Source organism: Plectropomus leopardus, chromosome 11, assembly GCF_026936395.1.
Source record: "Plectropomus leopardus strain MGB_pleo_1.0 chromosome 11, ASM2693639v1, whole genome shotgun sequence".
Lineage (NCBI taxonomy): Eukaryota > Metazoa > Chordata > Actinopteri > Perciformes > Serranidae > Plectropomus > Plectropomus leopardus.
In genome coordinates, this window is record NC_142186.1 from 1,182,295 (window position 1) to 1,208,221 (window position 25,927).

Genomic DNA, 25,927 nt, shown 5'->3' on the forward strand with positions numbered 1-25,927 from the left:
ATTTCTGCCTTTGTGTGTACACACAGTTTTAATCATGAATCTATACCGCTCCTGAAGCTTTACAGAAAGCGTGAAGAGGACAAGGAGAAATGACTGAATGTGATAACGATCGATGTTATTATGGAGGAATGAACTCAGTCTGTTGTCACAAAAAGACAGCCGTCACTTTACTTCCTACTGCTGCAGTTACTGAATGTTGTGTCAGATTTAGCATGTTAAACATCCCGGTGTCTTTGACATCACTTTAAAGTGTTAGCATTAAAATGCTAACAAATTTTGTTTAACAATATGTTCTCGTTACTCCTGCTCACAAGTGATTGGTTTGAGAGCAAGAAATAAGTCAAAAGAAGGCAAGACCCCTTACCTTTGGACTCGCTTATTTTCATAAAGCAAAGATAAAAAATATGGGACAATATTTCACTGTCGTTCTCTACATGCATGGAAGGATTGCTCAAGAAAGCTTGGTATTACCAATTACATGTCCACACACTGTCCTATTCATCAAAATCCTGACTTAAAAAATACCTGTTTTCAACTGATGTAAGTAGATGAAAAGGACTTGGGATAAATTAGCTAAAAGACCTGTTTCATAAAAACATGCAAGTAAAATTGTTTCATGATTTAAGAACAGAATTTGACATCCCTAGTACAGATTTTTTTAAATGCATGCAAATTCAAAGCGTCATACGCTCACTCATCAAAGAAAATAAGTTGAACTCTGAACTGACTGAATTCGAGGAGCCATTAATAACCTCAACCACATTTAAAGGTAAAATTAGTGAATTTTATAATGTTTTAATTAAATCGGCGACTCAACCCCTTTTCCAACCCTGTTAAAGATTTGGGAGACTGAGATGGCAACAACCCAGGATGAAAACCCTTGGCAAAACATCTGTGAAAGAATTCATTTTCAATTTACAAGCAATAAAATCAAAGAAACTTATTTCATGTTCATTCATAAATTTACCTCACTCCTATAAAAATGCACAAAATTTCTAAAAACAACTGACCAAACTGTCCAATATGTAAAGTTACAGAAGGAACATTTATGCATATGTTTTGGCAATGTCACAAGTTAAATAGTTTTTGGAAAATGATTCACTCATTTATGAAATTGGTTTTAGACATTGCATTTAAATCATCTTCATGTGTTTATTTACTAAATGTTATAACTGTCAATTGGATCTTAAGAAATGTAGACTGTTAATCATCATATCCTATTTTGCCAAAAAATGTATATTGTGGCTATGGAAGAATGAATCCCCACCAACATTTAATATGTTTTTGGATTATATATTCCAATTCCACCCCTTAGACATAACACTTGAAAGGTATAACCAGTTATTTATTTCATGAACTTTGGTATCCACTATTAGCTCAACTAGAGAAATGTGATTTATGAATACATTCTGATGTGTCACTGTTCATGTATACATATTTTTGTATTATTATTATTTTTCCCTTTTTTATTTTATTTATTTATTTATTTTCATTTATTCTTTGTTTTTTTTATTTATTTATGTATTTATTTTCTATATATGTGCATGGGATGATGGGAGCTGAGACAGGGGTGGGGCACACTTGGACATTTGTTAATGGAAATTTTTTTGAAATTGAAATTACTTGAAAATAAAAAGAAGTTCAAAAAAAGAAGGCAAAAATCCTCCTTCCTGTGGTAAATAAATGAATAGGTATTGACTCCCAGTACCAAGCTCCACAACACCAAATGAGCCCAGTCAGTTTTAATAATACACTTCAACACATGATGAATGGCTAACAAGCCCTGTCAGCAGCCTACATGTAGAGCTGAAGAGGCTCCTGACAGGAACAAAGCTTCCGGCCTACCTCTAGGTTTTTACTGCGTCAATAATTACCAGCAGTGACACTGATGATAATCACAAACACGTTAAATATACTCTATACGTCATATATTTGATATCAAGTGATATAGAAAAACGCCCAAATGCACCATTCAACTAGTTGCCAACTGGGTTCGCAACAGTATGAGATTTCATGGTATGATAACCGTCCCGTCCGTAAATATTTCAGTTTCGGTTTCACAGTATTGCAGAATTACTAATATCAGTTACAATGACCCTAACCCTTTGAAACCTGGAGCAACATCACTTTTGTGCTGCTTTCAGGTGCCTTTTGTAAGTGTATAAACCTTTGAACCCTGAGCACATTGGTAAGAAATGTTCCACAAATTAATAGATTCAGAATTTTTATAAAAGCTAGGGAAAATGTTAAAGGAGAAAAAGCTATGGAAAAACTAGCTTGACTAGCTTAATTAGTTTTAAATCATGTTACAAATTATTAGAATGTTTAGGCACATTTCAAAAATGTTTAGGCACAAACACAAAACTAATTTTCAGGTAAATTTCTTGTTCTTTTGACTAATTTCTTGCAATTTTCGGGGTAATTTCCTCTTTTGTTCCTCTTTACCTTTTTCCCATGTTTTTGAAAGAAACCAAGTCAATTTGCCCAGATTTAAAAGGGTTCAAGGAATACAGAAGGTTTGGGGTTTGTTTGGTTGTACAAATGTTTTATTACTATAACTGAAGCTTGAAATAATTTTAATGGAAGTATGTGCAAAAAGTCTCCCTTTTTGAAAATAACTAAAATAAAAGTGAAATTCTCCATCCAGTCACCTTTTTCTCATACCGTAGATCAGAAAATTTACAAAGTATGATAACCATTAACTTTTATACCACAATATAACTTGAAAGTGGTCCACTGCTGAAACCTTTTTGGCAATTGATATTCGGTATACTGAGGACTTCCAGTATACTTTTAGTGTAATTTGAATTGATGTCAAAGAAGGCCGGATATCTGGGAGCCTTTGCAACAGGACTGCCTTATATCCACTACTGGTCTGGAAGACTCTGAAGCAGGCAGTGTTTCACCTGGGACAGAGATACTGTACATGGATACACATATATTGGCAATGGTAAAAAGAAAAAGACAAAAGGAAAATTAACAGTACGTACAGTAATACGCGTACAGCTGGAGTGTGACATCACAGCAGCTGTTCTGAATCTGATCCCAATGCACCCATGAAGGGAATGAAGTGGGACAAACATCTCTGCAGGTCCCACAGCCTTCCTCTGAAATCAACCACAATCACATCCAGTAAGAACATACTCCAGAGGTTCAGTGTCCAGTAAAAGTGTGGACAGACAGGCCTGTCCACATGACAGCAGCTGCAGTGTGGACAGCAGCAGACCCGTGCACTCTGTCTCTGTCCTTCCGCCATTGTCGTACACGCGGCCGGCCCCGCTTCCCAACCCCCCTCCTCCACTCCACCCTCTGTTAGTAAAGGCTCCAGGCCTGCTGATGCTGATGCTGGGGGTAAAGTGATGAGGAGCTGGAGGATGAGACAGTGAGCTCGCTGGGGCCCAGCTGCTTTCCACACACACACATTCAGTCCAGCTTCTCCTTCTGGACCAGCTTAGGAGCATCTACAAAGTCCAGTCCATTAAAGAGGATGAGGCCGCCCGTCACCGCGCTGGCTGATCCCCAGAACAAAACATAGGCCAGAGTCTCGGTCCAGGTTTCACCTGACAGGGGACAGCAGGTCATACCGAGTTAGTGGAAGACATTACAAAATCAGTTCCCCATCAAAATACTGAGGAAACTTTACAAAGGGAGTAATACATGCATTCAGTTTTTGAGCCTGATGAGAATTTATTTGAACTCTGTTTGTAGGTATGAAAATGCCTTTTAGCATTAGTTTATTGCAGCTTGTCTTACCAGCCATTAGCAGGCAGATGATACACATGGAGAATGCTACCACCATGACGATAGGCAACTAGAAAAGGAAGGCAGTAATATTAAAGACATTGCAAAGACAAAAAAAACTTGATCAGTGTATCTTCCTGAGCCCCTCTTACCGTCAGGAACTTCCAGTCTTTGGGGTCATGCAGGGGGGTAGTCCAGTCAGCTTCATCCACGGCATAGTTCCCCAGGAACAGATCGATCGAGTCCTGCATTCAAACACACCAACTGTTTCCTACTGTTTCAACAGGTTCCCTGCTCTGCTTTTGATTCTGCAGTTGAATGCATCTCTGAGGGGCTGTTTATACAGCAACAGTTCTTGCATGAAACATTAAAAATTCTGTTGCAGTTTGGTCTTTCATTCACACGACAACGGCGTATTGGGGGCCTGAAAACGCAGACTTCAGAAACCAGGTTCCAGAGTGTACTCTTTAGAAAAAATTACATTTGATGATGATGTTTCTGTTAAGACGATGGCAGCAGTAGGTCCTCAAATTCTTGCAACTTTTTTTGCTATATTTTTCTATTTTTTTAATTCCATGGCCCCTTCTTCTGAAGCACAACTTTCCTATGTTAGAGAAACACTTATTAACATGGGGAAAGTTGTGTTAGGTTTGGACTGGATGCAGCAGACCACGAGAGGATCCCCACCATCAGCACAGGCCAAGTGCCCAGTCTGACCAGAGGAAAGAAATGAAGCTAAAAGCATCAGACTAAGAGAGGGAGGAGAGCTGGCATCAGGGCTAGGCTGACCTGACTTGGACCCAGAGCTTTTTCCTCTAACAAGCCTTCTTCTGGCTAATGTTCGGTCGCAGGAGAATAAAGTGGATGAGATGTGATTGAGACTTACTCAGCAATGAGAAATCAGAGACTGCTCTGTGCAAATCTTCACAGAGACATGGTTAACCCCTAACATCCCGGATCAAGCTGTTGCACAGAGCAGACAGGACACAAAACTCTGATGCAAACTCAAAAAATACACTTCAGGAATTGAATGATGCCACCAGCAGCAACATGCCCGAGCGACTGGATGATGTAGCAAGATGTAGCAGGATAAGGGACAAATTTTAACTAATAAATCTACCTTCTACCTTGGACCTTGTTGTATGTGATGCTATGCCATATTTTGGTCACCAGGCGAAGCCTGGGCCCTGTTTCTGGATACAGCCTGCTTGTATGCTACACTACTGGTGATGCAGTAAATGGTCAATATTGAAAATGCAGTCGACCTGTCAGTGTCTCTCTTGGTGTCTGTCCAGCATTGTTTTCTAAGTTCAGTCTTAGTGACGACACAACACAAATTGGCGACAAGGTGGTTAGTCTAGACGTTTATCCGTACTTTTGTGCGTTGAAAGTCGCGTTGTAAGGGAAGTTTTGGATTGAAGATTAACTGCAGGTAATGTCATTAGTAACGTTAACTGTGGTGTTTAGCTAGTTAGTGCACATGTAATGTTGTTAGCAACCTGTGATGAGCGACAATGAGTCGGAGGCACAACTTATGGACTGAGAATGACGCACCATGGCTGGAACTATCGTACATATGGACCCATTCGACGACTCAGGAGAACAGTGGGCAACATAGGTTGAACATTTCGAGCACTTTGCCCTAGTTAATGAGATCAGGGAGGCAAAGAAAGTGTTGGTGTTGTTAAGTGCGATGGGGCCAAAGAATATGGATTGCTGTGCAGCCTCACTACACCCTCAAAGCCTGGAGAGAAAACTTATGCTGATATTGTTAAGGAATCACAAAGTCACTTCGCTCCCAAACCGCTCCTGATTGCGGAAAGATACCATTTCTATAAATGGAACCAACAGGACAGTGAATCTGTGGTTCAGTACATGGTGGCACTGAAAAGACTTTCTGAACACTGTGAATTTGGAGTGTTCTTGGAGGATGCGCTCCACGACAGGTTCGTGTGTGTGAACTTAACAGTGAGGTGGTGCAAAAACCCATGTTAACAGAGGAAAATCTCACTTTTCACGAGGCAGTCACTTTCGCTGTCTCGGCTAAAACAGCGACACAGGACGTGCAGCAGCTGAGTGGCTCGCTTAAGATAACCCCAGCTATCTCTCCAAAACCCTGCAACACCAAGTGCCGTTGCCGTGAAAAAGTGAATCACATCAATGATGGCTGTTTCTGCAAAGACTGTGAGTGCCATACATGTGGGAAGAAGGTCCACATTCGGCACGAGTAAAAATAAGTCTAAAAACAAGCCAGAGAAAGAGGGATATCAACGTGCAGAGCGACAGGACTTCAGCTCAGGAGGAGAGTGCCTCAGGTACAGGCAAATGGAAATGTGAGTAATGTAATCACTTCTGACACAGACAGCAAGCTGGGATTAAACATGTTGTGTCGCAGAGATAAATGTGCACAAATCTCCCTGCTGCCTTTGATAAATGGTGAAAAGCTACAAATGGAACTGGACACAGGGGCTGCTGTTTCTTTAATTCAATGGGGACAGTATAAGAAGAGCATGCTGTGTGATGTGCCCCTTCAGAAAACCAACGTAGTGCTGAAAACATACACAGGGCAACCTCTTGTACCTGAAGGAGTGATTAAAGTGCACGGAAGTCTCAATAACCAGACTGCTGTGTTACCCCTGTATGTAGTGGATGTAGTTGGACCAGCACTGTTTGGCAGAGAATGGCTGCATTCCATTAGACTTAAATGGGAAGAGATAGAGAGTGTGTTTGCAGCACTTATGGTCGAGCAAGACAGCCTCAGAAAAGTGAGTTAAAGAGACATTCAACTGTTTTCTGACGAGCTGGGCACCTTAAAGGGAATTAAAACCAGAGTAACTCTCAAACCTGACTGCAAGCCCAAGTTTGGTTCCGCAAGTCACCTGAGAAGGAGCGCGCTAATACTGATGCCCCCGCACCCACCAATGTCAGTCAGCTACGTTCTTTCCTCAGGCTGGTTAATTATTACGTCGATTCATTCCCAATTTAGCCACCATCCTCCATCCACTGAACACACCTGTGCAAAGGCAAGATATGGCGGTGGTCTGCAGCCTGTAAGTCAGCATTCAAGAAGGTAAAAGACTGTCTCATTTCCAAAGAAGTGCTGACCCAATATAACCCTGAACTGCCCCTCCGTCTCGCTTGTGATGCCTCGCCATATGGGGCTCGGGCTGTTCTCTCCCACATAATGCCTGACGGTGTGGAGAAACCAATCACCTATGCTTCAAGAACACTCAGCAAGGAATAGAAAAATCATGCCCAGACTGAGAGAGAAGCACTGGCGATAATGTTTGGAGTGCGTCAATTTCACCAGTATTTATATGGAAATAAATTTACTCTCCTCACTGACCATCGCCCGTTGACCACCATATTCAGTCCACATAAAAGCACACCAAGTGTGGCAGCAGCTAGAATGCAGCATTGGGCGCTGCAGCGGTCAGCACACAAGTACAACATTGAGTACCGGCAGGCAGCGCTACACACTAATGCTAATGGACTTTCCCGGCTGCCCCTACCACACACACGATGAGGGTAAGGACACCTTGAACGTGTTCTACTCATCCCAGCTGGACATGCTGCCAATCAGTAGCACCAAAATCAGGCGTGACATCATGTCGGACCCTACTCTGTCTCGTGTGATGGACGTAGTTACTAGTGGACAGTTCCCAAATGCCAAAAATGCTTACGATGAACTCACTCCCTATCTGACCCGAGAGCTTGGCCTCACAGTGCAGCAAGGATGCCTTATGTGTGGTATGAGAGTGGTAGTGCCCCCTAAATTCCACCCCCTAGTTTTAAGGGAGCTGTACACTGCACACCCAGGTGTAGTGAGAATGAAAAACTTGGCTTGTAGCTATGTCTGGTGGCCAGGCATTGATGCTGAGATAGAACTGCAAGCCAAATCCTGTCACTCCTGCCAGTGAGTTCAAAAAGAGCCAGGGTTTGCCCCACTTAACCCCTGGGAGTGGCCTCCCAGCCCATGGGAGAGGATTCATGTGGACTTTGCAGGCCCACTTGAAGGACGCATGTACTTTGCAGCCATGGACGCACACTCAAAATGGCCAGAAGTGCATATCATGGTTAATAAAAAAAATTCCAAACTGTCTGGTGGCTATGGCTCAGAGGTAGAGCAGGTCGTCCTTTAATCCAAACGTCAGCAGTTTGATCCCCAGCTCCTCCGGGCAACATGTCGACTGAATACTGAACCCCGAATTGCTTCCGATGCTACATCATTGGAGTGTGAGTGCATGTGAATGATTACTGAGTAGCAGGTGGCACCTGGTACGGTAGCCTCAGCCACCAGTGTGTGAATGTGTGTGTGAATGAGTGAATGTGACAATGTAGTGTGAAAGCGCTTCGAGTGGTCAATAATACTGGAAAAGTGCTATACAAGTACAGTCCATTTACCATTTACCATTTTTCTGTATTATTTTTTACCTGTTTTTCTGTTGCTGTTTTTAATGGCGCGAATAAAGACAATGAAATAATATGAAAAATGATAAAGACATGATTAATACTGACGTGAGCGATACAGTCATGTGATCTATATGTCACGTGATGCAGAGATAATTTGCTTCAGCATTAACAGTCTGGCAATGGAATCATACATATGGATTATGTTTGTGTGCCTTGTACCTTGTATGTTGTAATTGTTAAGTTAGTGCAGCAGCCCCATCTTTTTAATCAGGAGCAACTTTTATCTCACCTTGCACTCAATTTAATCTGGCGGAGATGCTAACAGTACTTTAAACACATTCATTGTATTGATGTAACAGTACAGCACTCAAATCCATGAAGTTTTGAACTCACCTGTCTGAAACCATCAGAGAAGTTGTTTTTGTAATATCGGATCATGGAGTTCCAGCCGTCCATCAGCAGCCCCCACTGAGTCCTCTTCCCTGTCCTGAAAGATCATCAAATTGTTCAACGCCACATAGAAAACGACAAATGTCCCTGCATGATAAATGTAAACCATTTTCTTGACCTGACCTTTCCTCTAGCATCACCACTGACACCATCTAACCCTCATTTAATCCAATCTCCATTTTGGGCACTTCATAAGCCTTCTTTTTGCATTTCAACTTACTCATTTCTGTGAAATCTGTCTGAAATTATGAACACTATCATAAATATAGACTATAGTTCTTTGTAAAGCTGCTAAAATTGCATTCAAACACTCAAGTTTTATAGGAAGCATGTTTTATAGGAATTTTGGAAATGAATTGCTCTGGACAGAAGTGCTGGGGATGGACAGATAGAAATAAAAGAAGGATGAGCAAACTAGCCAACATCTCCATCCAGCCCAGGCTCACCAAACCCACATCACAGAACTTCTAGGGACAAAGGCTGACTGCTGTGTGGCCTTACATCGCTTCTGTCTCAGCCAAAAAGTTGCACTTGAACACAGCGCAAAGCCTACAGCTACCTGCCAACCCGCATGTACGGTCTGCACCTGCATGAGAGGAAATAACTTTCCGTACCAGCAGAGGGTGGTCTTCTGTGTGTCAGCACAGTTTCAAGATAAGTGTTACCAATTCAGTATCTGACCAAATATCTCCCTCTTGAGTTATGGACATAAACTATTTTATGAGGTCACTGTGACTTTGACCTTTGACATTTTACCACCAGATTATAATCTGTTCATTGTTGAGTCCAAGTGGACGTTTGTGCCAAATTTGAGGAAACTCCCTCAAGGCCATCTTTAGATATTACGTTTAAGAAAATTAGACAAAAACAAGGTCACGGTGACCTTCGACCACCAAAGTCCTATCAGCTCATAGCTGAGTCATAGTGAATGTATGTGTCAAATTTTAAGAAATTCCCGCAAGGTGTTCTTGAGATATGCCTTCACATGAATGTAACAAAGTTACAGTGTCCTTGACCTTTGACCACCAAAATCTAATCAGTTCATCTTAAGTCCAAGTGGATGTTTGTGCTAAATATGAAGGAATTCCCTCAAGGCAAAGATTAAATGATTTTTTGATGCACAACAACACAATTCCGAATTGATTTTGCTAAAGAGCCCAATGGCCAAAAACCTAACATAATAATAAAATCTGTCTAGTTTGTTGCAATCTCACACCCTCCTGACTTTAACCATTTGTTTGCTTTCCTTTCTTCTGTTTCTCTTCTCATGAACTGAGCTGAGGGGCCAGTCAGAGTGATATAATTCAACAATGGGCTCTGTAGCTGAAAAACAGCCAACAGGTACAGGGCCAACCCAAAAACTAGGGTGACGGACACTCACTGACGGTGGGACATTAACCAGTGGCTGACAGACTTGGTGTGTGAGGACCTTTACACTGTCCCTTTGTCATTGGCAGGTGGTTAGCATGTGTTCAGCTGGGTGTGGCTGTTTGCTTGGTGAAAACTGACCTGGTGAAGTCTGTCTTCAAGGCACCAGTACCAGCATACTGCTTGGCGCAGGCATCTGCATTGTCTGCCCAGGCTGCATGTCAGACAGGGAAGAGGACGAACACAAAACAGAGGAAACAGATCACATTAACCTCTGCCTTTAAATGTAGGCATGCCAGTGGATAAAAGGAAACTACTGAGGTCACTGTAGAGTGATGGTAAACTTACCGTTCTGGTACATCTTCCTAAAGTCTGCCTGATCTTCAATCTGCTGGCCAATGTGGAGGACTCCCATTCTCTGCAGACACACATTTGAGTTGAGAGGCATGTCAATGCTCACTTGTCTTTCTGATTATGTCCTCCATGTGATGACAAGGTCGTACCCGGAGCTGTGACTGCATTGAGCGCTGGGCCAGCATGCTCTGGATGACATTGGTACGGTCCAGACAATCCATGCAGTTACTCCGAAAAGTCCCCTCCTGGTTCATCAGCACCTTCCCATCTGCGTCCACCAGGAAATATCTGCATCCACATACACAGCGTTACTTCTGATGTACATTACAGAGATATCGACCCGCGTACTTTTATACACTGACCCAAATTCATCCTGCATTTCAGCAACCATGTTCACTAAGATCTGCAGACGGTGCCACCTCATCCGACTGCACTCCTTATGGAAGTCAAAGGCGATGTACCTGCAGAGAGGCAAGCATGTTCCACAGATAGAATGGCCTCAACCACATGTGAGGGGGTGTACGTATGAGGTTACACATGAGGGCTGAAAAAGAACTCGTGGTTATCTTACTTGATCATGCCATTTCCCAGGCTGGTCACCATCTTGTCAAATGCTAGCTCCAGAGGCTTCTCTGAGCCCTTCTGGTTGATCTGACAAATAAGAATGACAAGAACTAATAACCATAACTGAGTAGTGGTCACTATCATGGTATCATTTCAGTTCACTTTGAAACCTGAGCAACCTGCCTTGATTTCTTTCAAAAACATGGAGGAAAGGCAATGAGCAACTTAACAAGCAATGAACCAAAACATTTAGTAAAAAGTTACAAGAAAATTACCTGAAATTAGAAAGAAAAATACAGTAAATAAAATGAAGGTAGAAAAACAAAAAGAAATGACATGAAAAAATGTAAAAAAAAAAAATATATATTTATGTATTCCTAGTTCCTAATTTTAAATATATAGTTCTAATTATATAGTTTTCTTAATATTTTTCCCTTGTTATTTGATAATTTTCTAATGATGCTCTCTCTTTTTTTGTTTTTATGCTAATTCCCAGGTAACTTTTTATGTTGCCTTTTAATCCTTTTTTTTTTCAATTTATGGGACATTTCTTGCCAAATTGCTGATTGCCTTTTTCCCCATGTTTTGTTTTGGGTTTTTGTTTTTACAGAAAATCAAATCAGTTTTATATACATGTGAATACAACACACAGTTCCTTTATTTTCAGTTTCTTCTGTCTTGATCACCAGCTGATGTGATGGTTACTTTTACACTGTGATCTGTACGTTCAGCTTTAGCTTTTAACTTTATCTTTCTAACCTGTTTTTAGCTGCTGAGTGACGCTGAGTGTCCCGGATATCTCCTTCAAACACATATTGTAGACCCTCCTGTCTTTTTATTTTCCCCAAAATGAGATGATATTTCTTCAGGGAGTGCCGTTAGTCAGAGTGTGAGCTCTATGCTCGCTCCAACAACTTGAAAAACCATTATTCAGGGTTACTGAAGGGTCAATTACAAGGGTCAATTTTCTTCATCTTACCAGGTTCAAAATGACTTGTCTTCCATAGATGATGATCTGTGAGTCAAAGTGTCTCTGGAATCCGTCCATCTGAAGATAGAAACAGAGACAAGATAAAAGTTGTGTGAGAAATGATGATAAATAAGACTATAAAAACATGTCAGTGTAAAGATAGCTTACATGGTTTACTGTTTTGCTGATCTGCGGTTTGGGCTTATACTTGAGATTAGGCCTTTGGGACCAGTACAAGGGGATGGAGCCTCTGGTCTGTGAGGAAAAAGGGCATGATGTATTCACATTCACAAAGTCATTCCCCCATCAGAACATTTCAAAACCCAACCTGCAGCAGCCCTCTGAACCAGCTGTCAGAGTCATGCAGCACAGCTCATGGTGGAGTCTACATGTCAGGCTGGATATGACCTCTGTGTGGAATCAGTGCAAGGAAGTGTACACTACCGTTGGGGCTAGATTTCATAAAAAACTATTTTTAGAGGAATACAAACAAACATAATTAACACAAACTGAAGACATGCTCAAATAGTCTGAAGTATATTTCAGAGTTAATATTGTACAATATTTACAGGGTATGGTATCATGATATGAAACTGAATTCTGACTTGAATGATCATTTAAAGTATTTCACTGCTAGAAAGATGGCCTTTTCATTATACTGATCTGTCTCTTCAGTAGAAAAGATCCAAAGACTTTGGAAATTGGTGCTACATGACCAGAGAAAACAGAGAGAAAGAACAATTTTGCTCGAGTACCAGAATGCACTGCGTTGCACCAGACCAATAAACGCTCCCACTGGTGGGTGATGTAATGCAAACTAGTCAACTTGTTTGTTAACAAACAATCTGGTATTCCAGTTAAACTGTAAACTGAAACATGTTTCTGAAAACATCTGAAGAGAGAAACAGAAAACTCTGTAAGAGAATCTTAGTTTATATTTGATCAGCACTGCTTAGTTCCACTGTTTGATCTCCATTTCTTTCTTAATCACTTTCACTGTGGAGGAAGCAGTATGGCGCCCACTTCCTGTTCACAAACTCTTGCTTTTACAGCTAAACACAGCACTAAAATATGTTTCTGAAAACATTTTAGATGAGAAATAGGAAGTGCAGTGACAGAACCCTGATTTACAGTATATTCGATCAGAACTGCCTAGTTTTACTGTTTGATCAGATTTCTGTCAAAGTTTGAAAGACAGAGAAAGCGAGAGAGAGAAATAAGGGGGAGCGTAGGTCTCTCAATCTGCTCGCGTTTGCGTCAGCTATGGCAGGCAAAACAAAAATGCAGAAGTACAGCCTGTAGGTTGAGCAGCAGCTCAAGAACCAGCAAAACTTTGCCTGATGACATGTTTTGCATCAGTCTGGATCATCTGGTGGAGAGATATCTGGGCACTAATGAGATGGAGCATACACATACCACAGCGTTTCAAAACAAAGCTGATTGAAAAAAAAGTAAAAAGTATCCCTTCAATTCTTCCGTCTGGCAGACTTGGCTTTATACTTCCCGTGGCTTCACTACTCTGTCTCACCTGAACAAAGGACGCCTTGGCACTGTTGTACTGCACGATCTGCTCTGTTTCCACATAGTTGGCAGGATGGCCCTCTGAATCAATGCCTGCAGGCAAAAACACAAACAACTGTTTGAGAGGTCAGACATCTCATGCAAAGACAATCAGGTTTTCATCGACTTATTGTCAGCTGGATGTGCCTTTTTTTGAATGTCTATAAATGCTGCAAAATTCACATGAGACTAACTTATGAAGATGCACTTCATTTGTTACTGATTTTGTCTCTCCTTGCATACAGCATAACTAGGTCGTCCTGTCATAAATGAGACATGTCTGCAGAGGAGCAGACTGAAGACACTTCTCCTCCAGTGGACATAGAGCTGAGGGCACAGTGAAGCAAGCGGACTGCAGTGTTACCTCGGACGTAGTAGCGGACTCCAGCTCTGAAACAGCTCCTCCTGGAGATAATACTCCACTCAAACACCTTTCCATTGATGCAGCTGGACTTCATGGTGATGACTGGTAAACACGTGTGTTAAGAAACTCTAGAACTCTAGAATTTCAGTGGACCAAGATGTTTTGGTTGATTACAGCCCTACAAACACACTCTTCTATAAGCATATTTAACAGAACAAAGTACATGAAATCTTTAGAATTCATGAATCTAAAGAAAATTAAGGCTCCTACAGCTTAAGACAAGTTTAATTTAAAACTTTTAAATGTCTCTCTGAATTCAATTTAAGACCAATTTTAAATAATGGAAATTTAAGAAAAAAAAACAAAATGTTTACCCACATCAATCATTCAGGTTTAAGAACTGTTTTTGTACAAATTTTAACGGTCACATAAACGCAGCTTTTTTGTTAAAAAGTTGGATGATCTTCTTAAAATGCAAAAAAATATATAGATGATAAATAAACCTTCTAGAGCGGGAAACATTTATTATTATAAAAGTATCCATTTGGTTTGCCTTGAAAAAAAAACTTTGAATTTTGGATGTGATAAATGTGTTGTGGTTTCTTCTATCCTGATATGCGTGATGGTAATGTGAGAGGCATTCTATAAATTATTTAAAACCTAGTTTTTTCTAATTATTCAATTTCAATACCAATCAAGGCCTTATTTTTAAATAAATGAATTCAATGGCTTTTAAGGATTTTTAAGGATCCACAGGAACCCTGGAAAATAAGGTGGACACCTTATTTAATAACATGGTGGGACGGACCCAACATGGAAGATCTCATACTCATTCACTAAAATAAGACCTGCCATTTGACATATTGTGAGGGGAGAAATAAACTCTAGCAGTCACACAACAGTATGAAAGGATACAGCCATGGACAACAGGATACACAAACTTGTGTAACTGGAAGATAAGAGCAGATGTTAGATGATAAAAATGCTTTACTGTCATACTGGTTTAATCTGTGCAAAGTCAATTCAATTCAATTCAATTTTATTTATAGAGCCCCTTATCACAAAACATGGTTTGCCTCAGAGGGCTTTACAGAGTACGACATCCCTCTGCCCTTAGATCCTCACATCAGCCAAGGAAAAACTCCCGAAAAAGAACCCCTGTAACGGGGAAAAAAAGGGAAGAAACCTCAGGAAGAGTAGCAGAGGATGATGAGGGATCCCTCTTCCAGGATGGACGGTCCCCCTCAAATGACACTGAAGGTTACATAACCTTGGTTCTTTAAATAGAACATGCGGTCTCAGAATCAGAGAGCCCCCAACAGCGTTTTCTCAGAAGCACATACTCCCTCACATAGGTTACTCCTCTGAAAGGCAGCATTCTCATCAGACATCTCATGATACTAACAGAATCAGAGTTACACAGTAAAGCTGTTCACGGCAATATTTTCAGTGTCTCACTGTGGAATAAGGAGCCTCCCTTTTTGCCTGACAAACTTATCTTTAAGAGCCACACCTGAGGCCTGTGTAGCACGATTTAGGGTTAGTGAAGTCACTTCAGGGTTAACTCTGGGTTTTTTTTAGTAATATGAAGCTGGCTCACTGTATACCGAAATAAATTACCATGGCAACCTCTGCTGTATAGCTCACCTGCTTCGCTGTAGGTTATTGTAGGTTATGCAGTAAACACAGAATGCAATGATTTGCAAATTTGCAATTTTTATCTTTTTTTTTATCTATACCTAATGGAATACAGTACAAAGACCAGATATATTTCATGTTCAAACTGATTAACTTGATTGTTTTTTGTTAATATACTCTCATTCTGAATTTGATGTCTGCTACATGTTCCAAAAAAAGTTGGGACAGGGGCAACAAAATACTGGAAAATTTGTGGAATGTTCAAAAAACACCCGTTTGAAACATTCAACTGGTAAACAGGTTAATTGATAACAGATGACAGTAACATCACTGAGCTAGAAAGAGGCCTCTCAAAAGGCTCAGTTCTTTATGAGCAAGGACAACATTTTGTTATAAACTTTGTGATGGTATAGGGGGGATACTAGAGCCCATGGCATCATAAGTAACTTCACATCTGTGAAGGTACGATGAATGCTGAAAGGTGCATACAGGTTTTGGAGCAACATATGCTGCCATCCAGAAAATGTCTTTTTCAGGGACGTCCCTGCTTATTCCAGCAAGACATTGAGAGACATTCTGCATGTGTTCCAACAGCGTAGCTGCATAGTTAAAGAGTGCAGCTACTAGACTACTGTCCTGCTGCAGTCCAGACCTGACTCCCACTGAACATTATGAAGAGCAAAATACAACAACGAAGAGATTGGACTACTTAAGTCTTTCATCAACCAAGACTGGGAAAGAATTTCACTTTCAAAACATTGACAATTTGTTTCCCAAGTTTCCAAATGCTCACTAAGTGTTGATAAAAGAAAAGGTGATGTCACAGTGAACATGCTCCTGTCTTAACGTCTTTGGAATGTGTTGCAGGCATCAAATTCAGATTGAGTGGTTATCTTGTCTTTGAACTGTGTTCAAAGAATATAGATCAAAAAGGATTTACAAATCACTGCATTCTGTTTTTTATGTACATTTTACACAGCATCCCAACATTTTCTGCAGGTAGAGCTCATTAGTTATTATTATATGTTTTTTCTCTCTTTGACCCCATAGCAGAAACAGCCTGACATTAAGTGTTTCTTACAAAAAGTTACTCACTCTATATTTGAGTCATATATGATAATACCTACACATATTTTAAAGTCTTGGCTTGCATTTAATATTTGCAAAATATTTCTTATGTTCTGACATTTTATTCTTATGTTGTAACATTGCAGGCTGTTGTTTACATTTTACTCTAGCCCCAGAACATCAGGTACATCGAACATCAAGTAAGCATCAATGTTTCTTCTCATATAAAGTACTGACGTACATTCATGGTTCTGATATAGGTTGTAACAAATCCACTTCTTTCACATGAACTAGCTTATGGCTGGATAAAAAAAAACAATTAGATATAGCTAGTTAATCACAAGCTTTGTGTTACAGTTTAGTGACACAAGATTTTCAAAGACTGAAGAGAAAGATATATGTTAGATCGAGACATTGCATAATCATCCTGATGAAGTGCTTTGAGAAACTGGTTCTCCAGCACACCAAAGACAACATCCCTGCCAGCCTGGACCCTCACCAGTATACTTTCAGAACCAACAGATCCACAGAGGAGGCCATATCTACTGCTCTTCACTCAGTCTTCACTCACCTGGAGAATAAGAACAGCTACATCGGGATGCTGTTTGTTGACTTCAGCTCAGCATTCAACACAATCTCTCCCATGAAACTTAACACTCTGGACTTCAGTACAACACTGCCACTGGATACTGGACTTCCTTACATGCAGACCCCAGAAAGCTCGAATTGGCAGTCACACCTCCTCTACATTAGTGCTCAACACCGGAGCCCCCCAGGGCTGTGTGCTCAGCCCCCTTCTGTCCACACTGTACACCAATGATTGCGCTCCCAGACATCAGGAGAACTCTGCTGTGGAGTATGTGGACGACACCACCATGATCGGCCGTATTACAACAATGATGAGTTCATACCGGGAGGAAATCAACAATCCTGCAAAGTGGTGCAAAGAGAACAACCTACTGTTCAACATTAGTAAAACCAAGGAGCTGATTGTTGGTTTTAGAAAGAAGGTTCCTTTGCATTACTGTCACTGAGAACCTATCTTGGTCACTACACATCACCACCCAGGTTAAAAAAGCACAGAAAAGGCTCTACTTCCTACAGAAAGTTAGGAAGGCTAAATTCCAGAGTGAGATCCTGGTTAACTTCTACAGAGGAGCAATAGAAAGCATACTGACTGGAAACATCACAAACAGGCACGGTTCATGCACGGCCCAGAACAGGAAAGCTCTACAGCGGGTGATTAAAACTGCTCAGAACATCACTGGTTCCCATCTAAAGAGCATCTGTGACCTCGGTGAAGTGATGTCTGCACAGAGCCCAAAGGATACTGAAAGACAGCAGCCACCCCAGCCACAGTCTGTTAACCCTGCTGACATCTGGAAAAGATACAGAAGTATCTGCTGCAGAACCACCAGACTACGGAGCAGCTTCTTTCCCAGGCTGTGAGACTCCTCAACTCCTCCTTCAACTCCAAAAAGATGAAGCAGTATTTAGGATCACCTTAAAATTTCATTTCTTCTTAAACTACACTTAAGAAAAATGACAATAAAGTTACCTTGTACCTTGTACTAGAATTACTGGATGTAGACTTACCCATAAGGACTGACTGTGTACCAGATCAAGCTCCTTTTCTTTTAAATCAGTTCTTACTTATCAATTTCCAACAGGGCTGATAAAAACATGTCAACTGGGGTGTTGATAAGTTGCATTAAACAGAGTTCACCTTGGAGGACTGTATCCCAGAGTGAGAGGTGAAGAGAAATGCAGTGAGAGAACATTCATGGTGTTTTACCTCTGGCTGTGTGATGAATTCCCTCAGCAGGTGACCATTCCAGACGAACCGCTGATCTGCCTGGAAGAGAAACAGTTAACACATGTTAACCAGCAACTCCTTGTTTTCTCTAAGAAAAAAGGACTTTGTCTGTCAAAGACATGCGGTGGCTGTGGACGAGGGCATACTCTGTGTATCATTCATTCTTAAATTTAAAAAAAACATTTGATATTTTGTTATTCATTTATGAATCTGATACCAAATCACTAATAACTAATAATAAGTTTATTTTTTGTACTTTGGATTTTATGCTTATATTAAACCTAGGAAATGAAAAAAAAGGCCATGGGCTGAACTAGATTTTAATATTTAATTTGTCTGATTTTTTGTGACATGGATGTTGCTGCTATGACCGAGCTGCTACCCCACAGTTCCTCTTTGCCTCACTCTTAATGAGATTACTATTGCTGTGAAGAGAGTGGCTCCAGCCTTTTCTAACTCGAAGTTGCCATGCAGCTGGGTAAGGGCGGGGCCAACCTGCTAACCCAGCTAGGGCTGTCACAGCAGGCCAGTGGCCAGCGGGAGCGCTGGGTCTCACCCGAAGAGTTGTGGTTTGCGCTAGCTTTATTCAAGCTGCTTCTGCCGCTAACTGAAGGAAGGTCGCCATGGCTGCTGCCTGCTTTCCCCCCAACTGAGCAGTCTCATAGGTGGGAGTGAGGCAGAGGAACCACTCCTCAAATCAATTGTTTTTTAGTATCCAATTCATAAACAAATAACAAAATAACATTCTTTTTTTTTTATTTTTGTATTTTGGATTTCAAACTGAACATCAAAAGAGTGAATGATGTCGGGATTTCTGAGCCTTCCAAAAAGAGACCACCTGAAAAAACTAAACGTGTATACCACAATATGTGTATTTTAAAATGAGGGCTTTTAATTTGAAACAAGAAGTGGCAGCACTAGCTCAGTCACAGACTCACAGACCTTGGCTCATGCACTGATAGTGCTACAGCGTTGGACTAGCTGTTGCAGTGGAGCCCAAAACTTGATGTAAACATGTTAAAATGAAGAACAATACAGTGAGACACACTGACACAGCAGAAGGGAGCTGCTTTCTCAGGAGCGCTACACTGTGATCATCCAACTCAATGTGCCTCTCTTCAGCTCTGCTCGGCGGTGCACATCCCTGCTGACTGGTGGAGGCTACGCAGCCGTCACTATCAGAGGCAAGCTCTGTTGATAATGACAGTTTGTAAAATGTCCTATCAGTGCAGATTACCTCTAATAACATCATTTTTGTTCAGTTTTGTTCATACAGCCCAATAAAACAAACCACAAGCTGGCTCATGGAGCTTTGATTCCTGACGGGTCATTTCAAAGTGGCCACTGTAAACTCAGAAGTCTACACACACACTGCACTATGTAAGCTATACACGGTGTATCTCTTACCCTCTCCAGAAGGCTCATCTCCTGAAACTCGGGGCTGGTGTTGGCCAGGCGCTGCAGAGTGTGGGTCAGGTCGTAGTCTGTTGCAAAGTAGAATCCGTCTGTATGAAGCACATTGTTGATCATGGACAGGAAAGTCTTGTTGTCTTGCATCTGAAACAAGAGATAAATCCAGCAGCAGGGGTGAGAGAGAGACACACACTGACTGCAAAGGGCTGGGAGGGTGAGAGAAGTTACTGCTGTAAATCAGACACCCAGGTGACTTTAGCAACACCTCAGGTCGCTCTCATTTCTCTCATAGCATGTCTCCTTGCTGCATGGGCCTCACATGACCCAAAATGTAGTCAAGTCCACAATCATGATGGACGTCTATATTCTCTCGAGCCTCTGACCAAACCAAGCCCGATTAAATGTCTATTAAATGCCCATCTGAATGACAACCAGTTCATAAAAGAAACTTTCACATTTTACATGACATCATGACATTTCACAGCTTTGAGTTAAAGATCAAAGACTTTTTTTATGCACATTAAAGACTTATTTCTCTCAAATTTTGTTAAAATGCATATTAGTGAGCATGTCTCCTTTTCCACGATAATGCACCCACCTGACAGGTTGTGGCTGATACAACATCATCATTACTACACAGGTGCGTCTTGGGATGGTCACAGTAAAAGGACACTGTAAAATGTGCTTTTTGATCACACAACACAACACCACATATGTTGCAAGTTTTGAGGGACTGAAAGAATGTCCAACAGAGCCGTTGGCCGTCAACTGAATGATCATTTTACCTCCGCATCCAGCATCTTCATCTGCAAGCTGGTCTGAGAGCTGTCTCAGTGAAGCTCATCTGTTCATCATCCTCACCAGGGTCTTGACATGACTGCAGTTTATCATCATAACTGACTTGAGTGGGCAGCTGCTCACCTTGGATGGCATCTGGCACTTCGGAGAAGTTTTCTCTTCACAGATGAATCCCTGTTTACACTGTACTGAGCAGGCGGCATGTATGACATCATGCAGACGAGCAGTTTGCAAAAGCCAACGCTGTGAACAGAGTGCCCCATGGTGGCTGTGGGGTTATGGTATGGGCTGGCATAAGTCACAGAGATACTGTGACGAGATCCTGATAGGCATCGTCACGCCATTCATCCGCCGCCATGACCTCGTGCTGCAGCGTGATGATAAACGGCTCCATGTTGCAATGATCTGTTGAAAGGACCTGGAAGCTGAAAACATCCCAGTTGTTGCACGATCTGCAGACTCACCAGACATGTCAGCCACTGAGCATGTTTGGGATCCTCTGGATCGGCGTGTATGACAGTGTGTTCCACTTCCTGCCAATATCCAGCAACTTCACACAGCTACTGAAGAGGAGTTGGACCGACAATCAACAACCTGATCAACTCTACGTGAAGGAGATGTGTCACACTGCACGAGGCCAAAGGTGTCACACCACATACTGATTCTTTGGGCTGTCTGTGACCAGAAAATGCATTTCTGCAGAACTAGCCATGTGAAATACTGATAAATGTCTTTTTTCAAGATCAAATTGCAAATTTAAGAATGTCCTTTTTTTCAAGTGGAGGGGCTGTCTTGGAAAAGAAGAAGTGCTCACTAACACTGATTTTTTTTAAAGATTATTTTTGGTGGATTTTCCCTTTATTGATAGGACAGCTGTAGAATGAAATGTGGGAGAGAGAAGGGGAATGGCACACAGCCAAGGGCCACAGGCTGGAATTGAACCCAGACTGCTGCAAGGGCCTTGGCATATGGGGCGCACACTCTAGCAGGTGAGCTACAGGCTGCCCCACTAACATGGATTTTACCAAAGAAGTCTTACGTGCATAAAAAATCTTAGATCTTAAATTTGTGAAAAATTAGAGCAAACACAAAAGTGTTGCATTTAACCCTTTGAAACCTAGAGCCTCATCACTTTTCTTGTACTGCTCTTTGACATCTTTCACATGCATTTAATAGAAATGCAAAATACTGGAGTTTTGGTCAGTTTATTTTAGTGATTCCTACTGCATTTTTATATGGCCTTTTGTTTTTTGTGATTTTATTATTAGTTGTTTTATTCTTTTATCATCTGTGTAGTTTTTTGCTATTTTAGGAATGTATAGCACTTTGGTCAACTGATGCTGTTTTTAAATGTGCTGTTGGATATAAATCTGGATCGGACTGGAAAGTGATCATCAACTCTCTTATGTAAGGGAATCAACATCATATTCTGCATACTCTTATTATGATGGCCCACCAGCAGATGGAGACATAAAATACAATGCTTTTCAATGCATGTAATATTCATTCATTGTGCAAAATGACAAAAATACTTCAACTTCAGGTTGATGTTTTGAACATATTCACTTCGATTAAAAAAATCATTGGTTTGTGATACTGGCATAAATCAGCATGTTGGCTGATATCCGATATTTCATTTTAAAGCCAACATCTGCCGATACAGATGTCATTACGATATTATCATGCAACCCTAGTATTTTAACCTTTGGATCTTAAAAAAATTGGTGTGATTTATTTTAAAAACAAAGGCAACAAGCAACTTGGTAGGTTCTCATGTTCAATAAATTGCAGAAATTAGTAGATTTAGAAAAATATTTATAAAAAAAGATAAGAGACATCTTGAGGGAAAAAAGAGAAAAGCTAGTGAAAAATATTTATAAATATCATAATGACATTAAATTGTGTTCCAGAATTATTATGATTTTTAAGCACCTTTTCTTCCAAGTCTTGTTTGCCTTGTTTGCTTGTTTCTTTTTTTAAATTTCTTTTTCATTTTTGTTTTGGATTTTTTAAAACTAATTTTCAAGTAATTTTCTTGTACTTATACTTATTTCTTGCTATATTTCGGGTCATTTCCTCTTTCATTTCTAATTGCCTCTTTTCTATGTTATTTAAGGAACACAAGCTAAACTGCTCTGGTCTCAAAGGATTAAACTTCTGTTCAGTGTATTTTTATTATCATTATTATTTTCCATACCTTTCAGAACAATGTAATGAGATTACAGATCAGATATTTGGCTTTGAGTACGCATCAATTCAACACCTGAACAAAAGTTTGTTTGTTTTTAAAGCCCTGCTGAAGACCAGCAGTGGTCGAAACATGTTGGCTTTTTTAATGACTTAGCCACTATAATAAGGGCTTTTTAATGTAATTCTTCCTCATTTTTCATGTTTTTCACATTTTTTGAGTGCCTAGATTTCGTTCCTGTTTATCCTGTTGGTACCCGTTTTCCGTGAGCATCCAACACAAGGTTTCGACCTACATTAGATCATAGCCTGCAGAGCAACCAGTCATCTCTTTCTTTTTCTGAACCTGTGTGAAAGGTGCTCAGAGGCAGAATGGTTGGATATCAGACAGAGTGCTGAGTCAGTGGGAAGATCAGCTGTCACACACTTCGCCACAGTCAGGAGCCTCACATCATACCTGGTTGTCTGTCAGGTGTAGTATCGTCTTCTTGTAGGAGAGGACGTCAAATTCCAGAGCCTTCCACACAGCATGGCCCAGCAGATCTCCCACCTTCTTTTTCTTGGTGATGACAATCAGGTACATGCCTAACACACACACACACAGAGGTGGGGGAGAGGGAGAGGGGGTGTACACTCACAGCAGAGCTCAACTCTCTCATGGAATCTTCTCTCATAGCTGCTCCTTTCCATGTTTTCCAGGCTGGAACATAATCTTACCTGCCACCAAACGGATAGTCCCCATGAGTCCACATATGGGCCTGGTCTCAGCAGAGGCGGGGATGTCCCTTTTCACTAAGGACCAAAGCAGTGGCTGGTGACAGTGTGTTCACAAGACTAAAAGCTGTACAATGATCTGAACCAGGGCTGCAACTCATCAGCATTTTTATCACTAATTTAGCGATTGTTAAATTATTATCTACTCTGCTGACAAATAGTAATGTCTTTTAACTGCTTTTTCAATACTGGCCACAAATAATATGAGATGAAGAAAAGACAGCAAAGTGAGGGGATGGGTATTGTTGAGATTTTATTGGTACCGCTACTCTTACTGTTACTGCTTAGCCATCCCGTGCTCTAACAGTACTCTGAGCGGTTCTTGGAGGGGTGAGCAACATGCAGCACAACGCACAACATGCGATTGAGCTGACCACTTCTCCAGTCTGATCAGTGTGTTCAGCTCAATCACCTAACCTGAGCTTACCTGTGAGGGTCATCTCCGTCGACACCCTGTCAATAGCCAGGACATCTTCAGAGCCATCATCACACGCCTCGATATAGAACTTCTCAGGTGTGGTGCGCCTGGTGGGACACACATAAGAGCTGTGTCAAAAACCTCCAACCACAGCTAACACATCTGCAGACACAGCCAACATCTCAGCTGCACCAACAGCAGCAGCTGCTACTACAGAATAATGCCAACCACAAACAGCAGCAGGCAGGTATCATACAGAGCTGCCAGCACAGACCGACTAGCCGTGAGCTAACGGTAGTGGAACACTGAACGGACTCAAGCAGCTGGCTGCTGCTACAAACAACCGCAACACCGTCCGTTAAACCTCCTCACGGCTACGTTAGCTTCACGCCGGAGCACAGGACTCCCGTTAATACGGTGATGGTAACAACACAAGTGACGATCTGTAGAGAAAACTTTGTGTAGCTTCAGGTTAACGTCAGACTCGCTGCAGTAACACGGTGCCCTCGCTGACAGCCAAACTGTCCGCGCTGAGCTGCTGTCCGCTCAGGCAGCTGTATGTCCGGTCCCCGCCGACACTCCTCACCGCCTCACTGAGGCTAAACGTGAAATAAAGCTGTGTGATGTTACCACGCCGATCTACAACACTTACAAGTTGAAGCTTTCATAGGTGCTCGCCATCTTTCATCCGTCTGACCTCAGTGACGTGTCAACAGCGCACCGGCTACTTCCGTCATCAGCGTAGGGGGAAATGCAACTGCCGTAAAGAGAAGCTAGATGGCGCCAGACCCAAACTTCACCTCAGTCCCCATGACAACCCCATAATAAAGTAAAATATAAAATAAAATTACTAATATCATTACTATTAAAACACAGGAGCCATGTAGTCATGTAAACTACATATGCGGACCTTTTAACAAAGAAGTTAGAGTATCTCCTGCCGTAGTATCAGAGACACGTCCCTCTGTGGGCTGCGGATAACGAACTGGGATTTATGGGTAATGAAGTCCATTTCAAATGTGATGTAGTTCAGTTGTTACAAGTTTGTCATAAACTGCAGTCATAAACACAACATCTGGATTGGATTTGGAGTTTAGACCATCACTTTAGTGAAAGTCACTGAAAAGAGGGAGGCCTTGTCGCTTTCAAAGCTTAAACTATCATGTTCAGATTTTATTTTAGAGTTCAAATATATTGTATTGATGTGATGCTTTAGAGTGGATGGAATGCAGATGTTTTCATGTAGGACAGACTGGTGATGCTGTCTTTGTTTTTTTATGCCTCCATGCCAGCGATAGCCGTGGCTGGAGACATTATGCTTTGTTTCAGTTGTCCATATGTCCTTCCATACATCAGTCTGTACATGCCATTCTTGTGAGCACAATATCTCAGGAACCCCTATAGGCAATTTCCTCAACTTTGGCATAAATGTCCATTTGGAGTAAATGATGAGATGATTAGATTTTTGTGGTCATAGGTCAAAGGTCAAGGTCATTGTGACCTTATCTGTTTAATTCTTGTGGACAAAATATCTCAAGAACGACTTAAGCATTTTTTTTTTCAAATTGGGGCAAAAATATCACCTTAAATTCAAGGGTGGCCTGATTAGAGTTTGGTGGTCAAAGTTCAAATTCACTGTGACCTCATCCATTGCATCATCACGAACAGAGTATCCCAAAAACAACAAGGATTTTGGGATGTTTTTGAAATTAAGGACATTTCTTGGATTTCAAGGACATTTCTAGTATTTTAGGATTTTAATTTTAATAAGGACAATTCAAAGTATTTAAAGAGAAATCTAGTATTTTAGGACATTTCTAGTACTTTAGGATGTTTCTAATATTTTGACACATTTCTTGTACTATAGGACATTTCTAGAATTTCAGGACGTTTCTAGGATTCAAGCACATTTCTAGATTTTAAGGACATTTCTTGCATTTTTGGAGGTTTATAGGATTTTAGGACAACTCAGGTTTTAGGACGTTTCAAGGATTTTAGGACATTTCTTGGTTTATGGACTTAAGTAACGCT

General features: G+C 41.1%; 1 protein-coding gene across 1 annotated transcript; it reads right to left on the reverse strand.

Annotated features, from left to right (window-relative positions):
* Positions 1-1,694: 1,694 nt before the first annotated feature.
* Positions 1,695-24,664, reverse strand: sacm1lb (SAC1 like phosphatidylinositide phosphatase b). Its single transcript, XM_042490374.2, has 20 exons — positions 24,549-24,664; positions 23,906-24,003; positions 23,422-23,496; positions 23,162-23,289; positions 19,714-19,863; positions 18,286-18,345; positions 14,700-14,733; positions 13,785-13,886; positions 13,389-13,474; positions 12,029-12,115; positions 11,870-11,938; positions 10,898-10,977; positions 10,689-10,787; positions 10,476-10,614; positions 10,321-10,390; positions 10,114-10,186; positions 8,548-8,641; positions 3,894-3,986; positions 3,754-3,811; positions 1,695-3,560 (listed from the first exon to the last, which is right to left on the reverse strand). Exons 1-20 carry the CDS (start codon positions 24,575-24,577, stop codon positions 3,424-3,426), a joined length of 1,761 nt encoding a protein of 586 aa, XP_042346308.1. The 5' UTR covers positions 24,578-24,664; the 3' UTR covers positions 1,695-3,423.
* Between the last annotated feature and the right edge of the window lie 1,263 nt (positions 24,665-25,927).

Coding starts and splice junctions, on each gene's coding strand:
- sacm1lb (XM_042490374.2), bottom strand. CDS start 24,577: ATGGCGAGCACCTATGAAAGCTTCAACTT. Junction 19,864..23,161: donor TACACCTGACAGACAACCAG/GTATGATGTGAG, acceptor CTCTTGTTTCAG/ATGCAAGACAACAAGACTTT. Junction 3,812..3,893: donor AAGACTGGAAGTTCCTGACG/GTAAGAGGGGCT, acceptor TTCCTTTTCTAG/TTGCCTATCGTCATGGTGGT.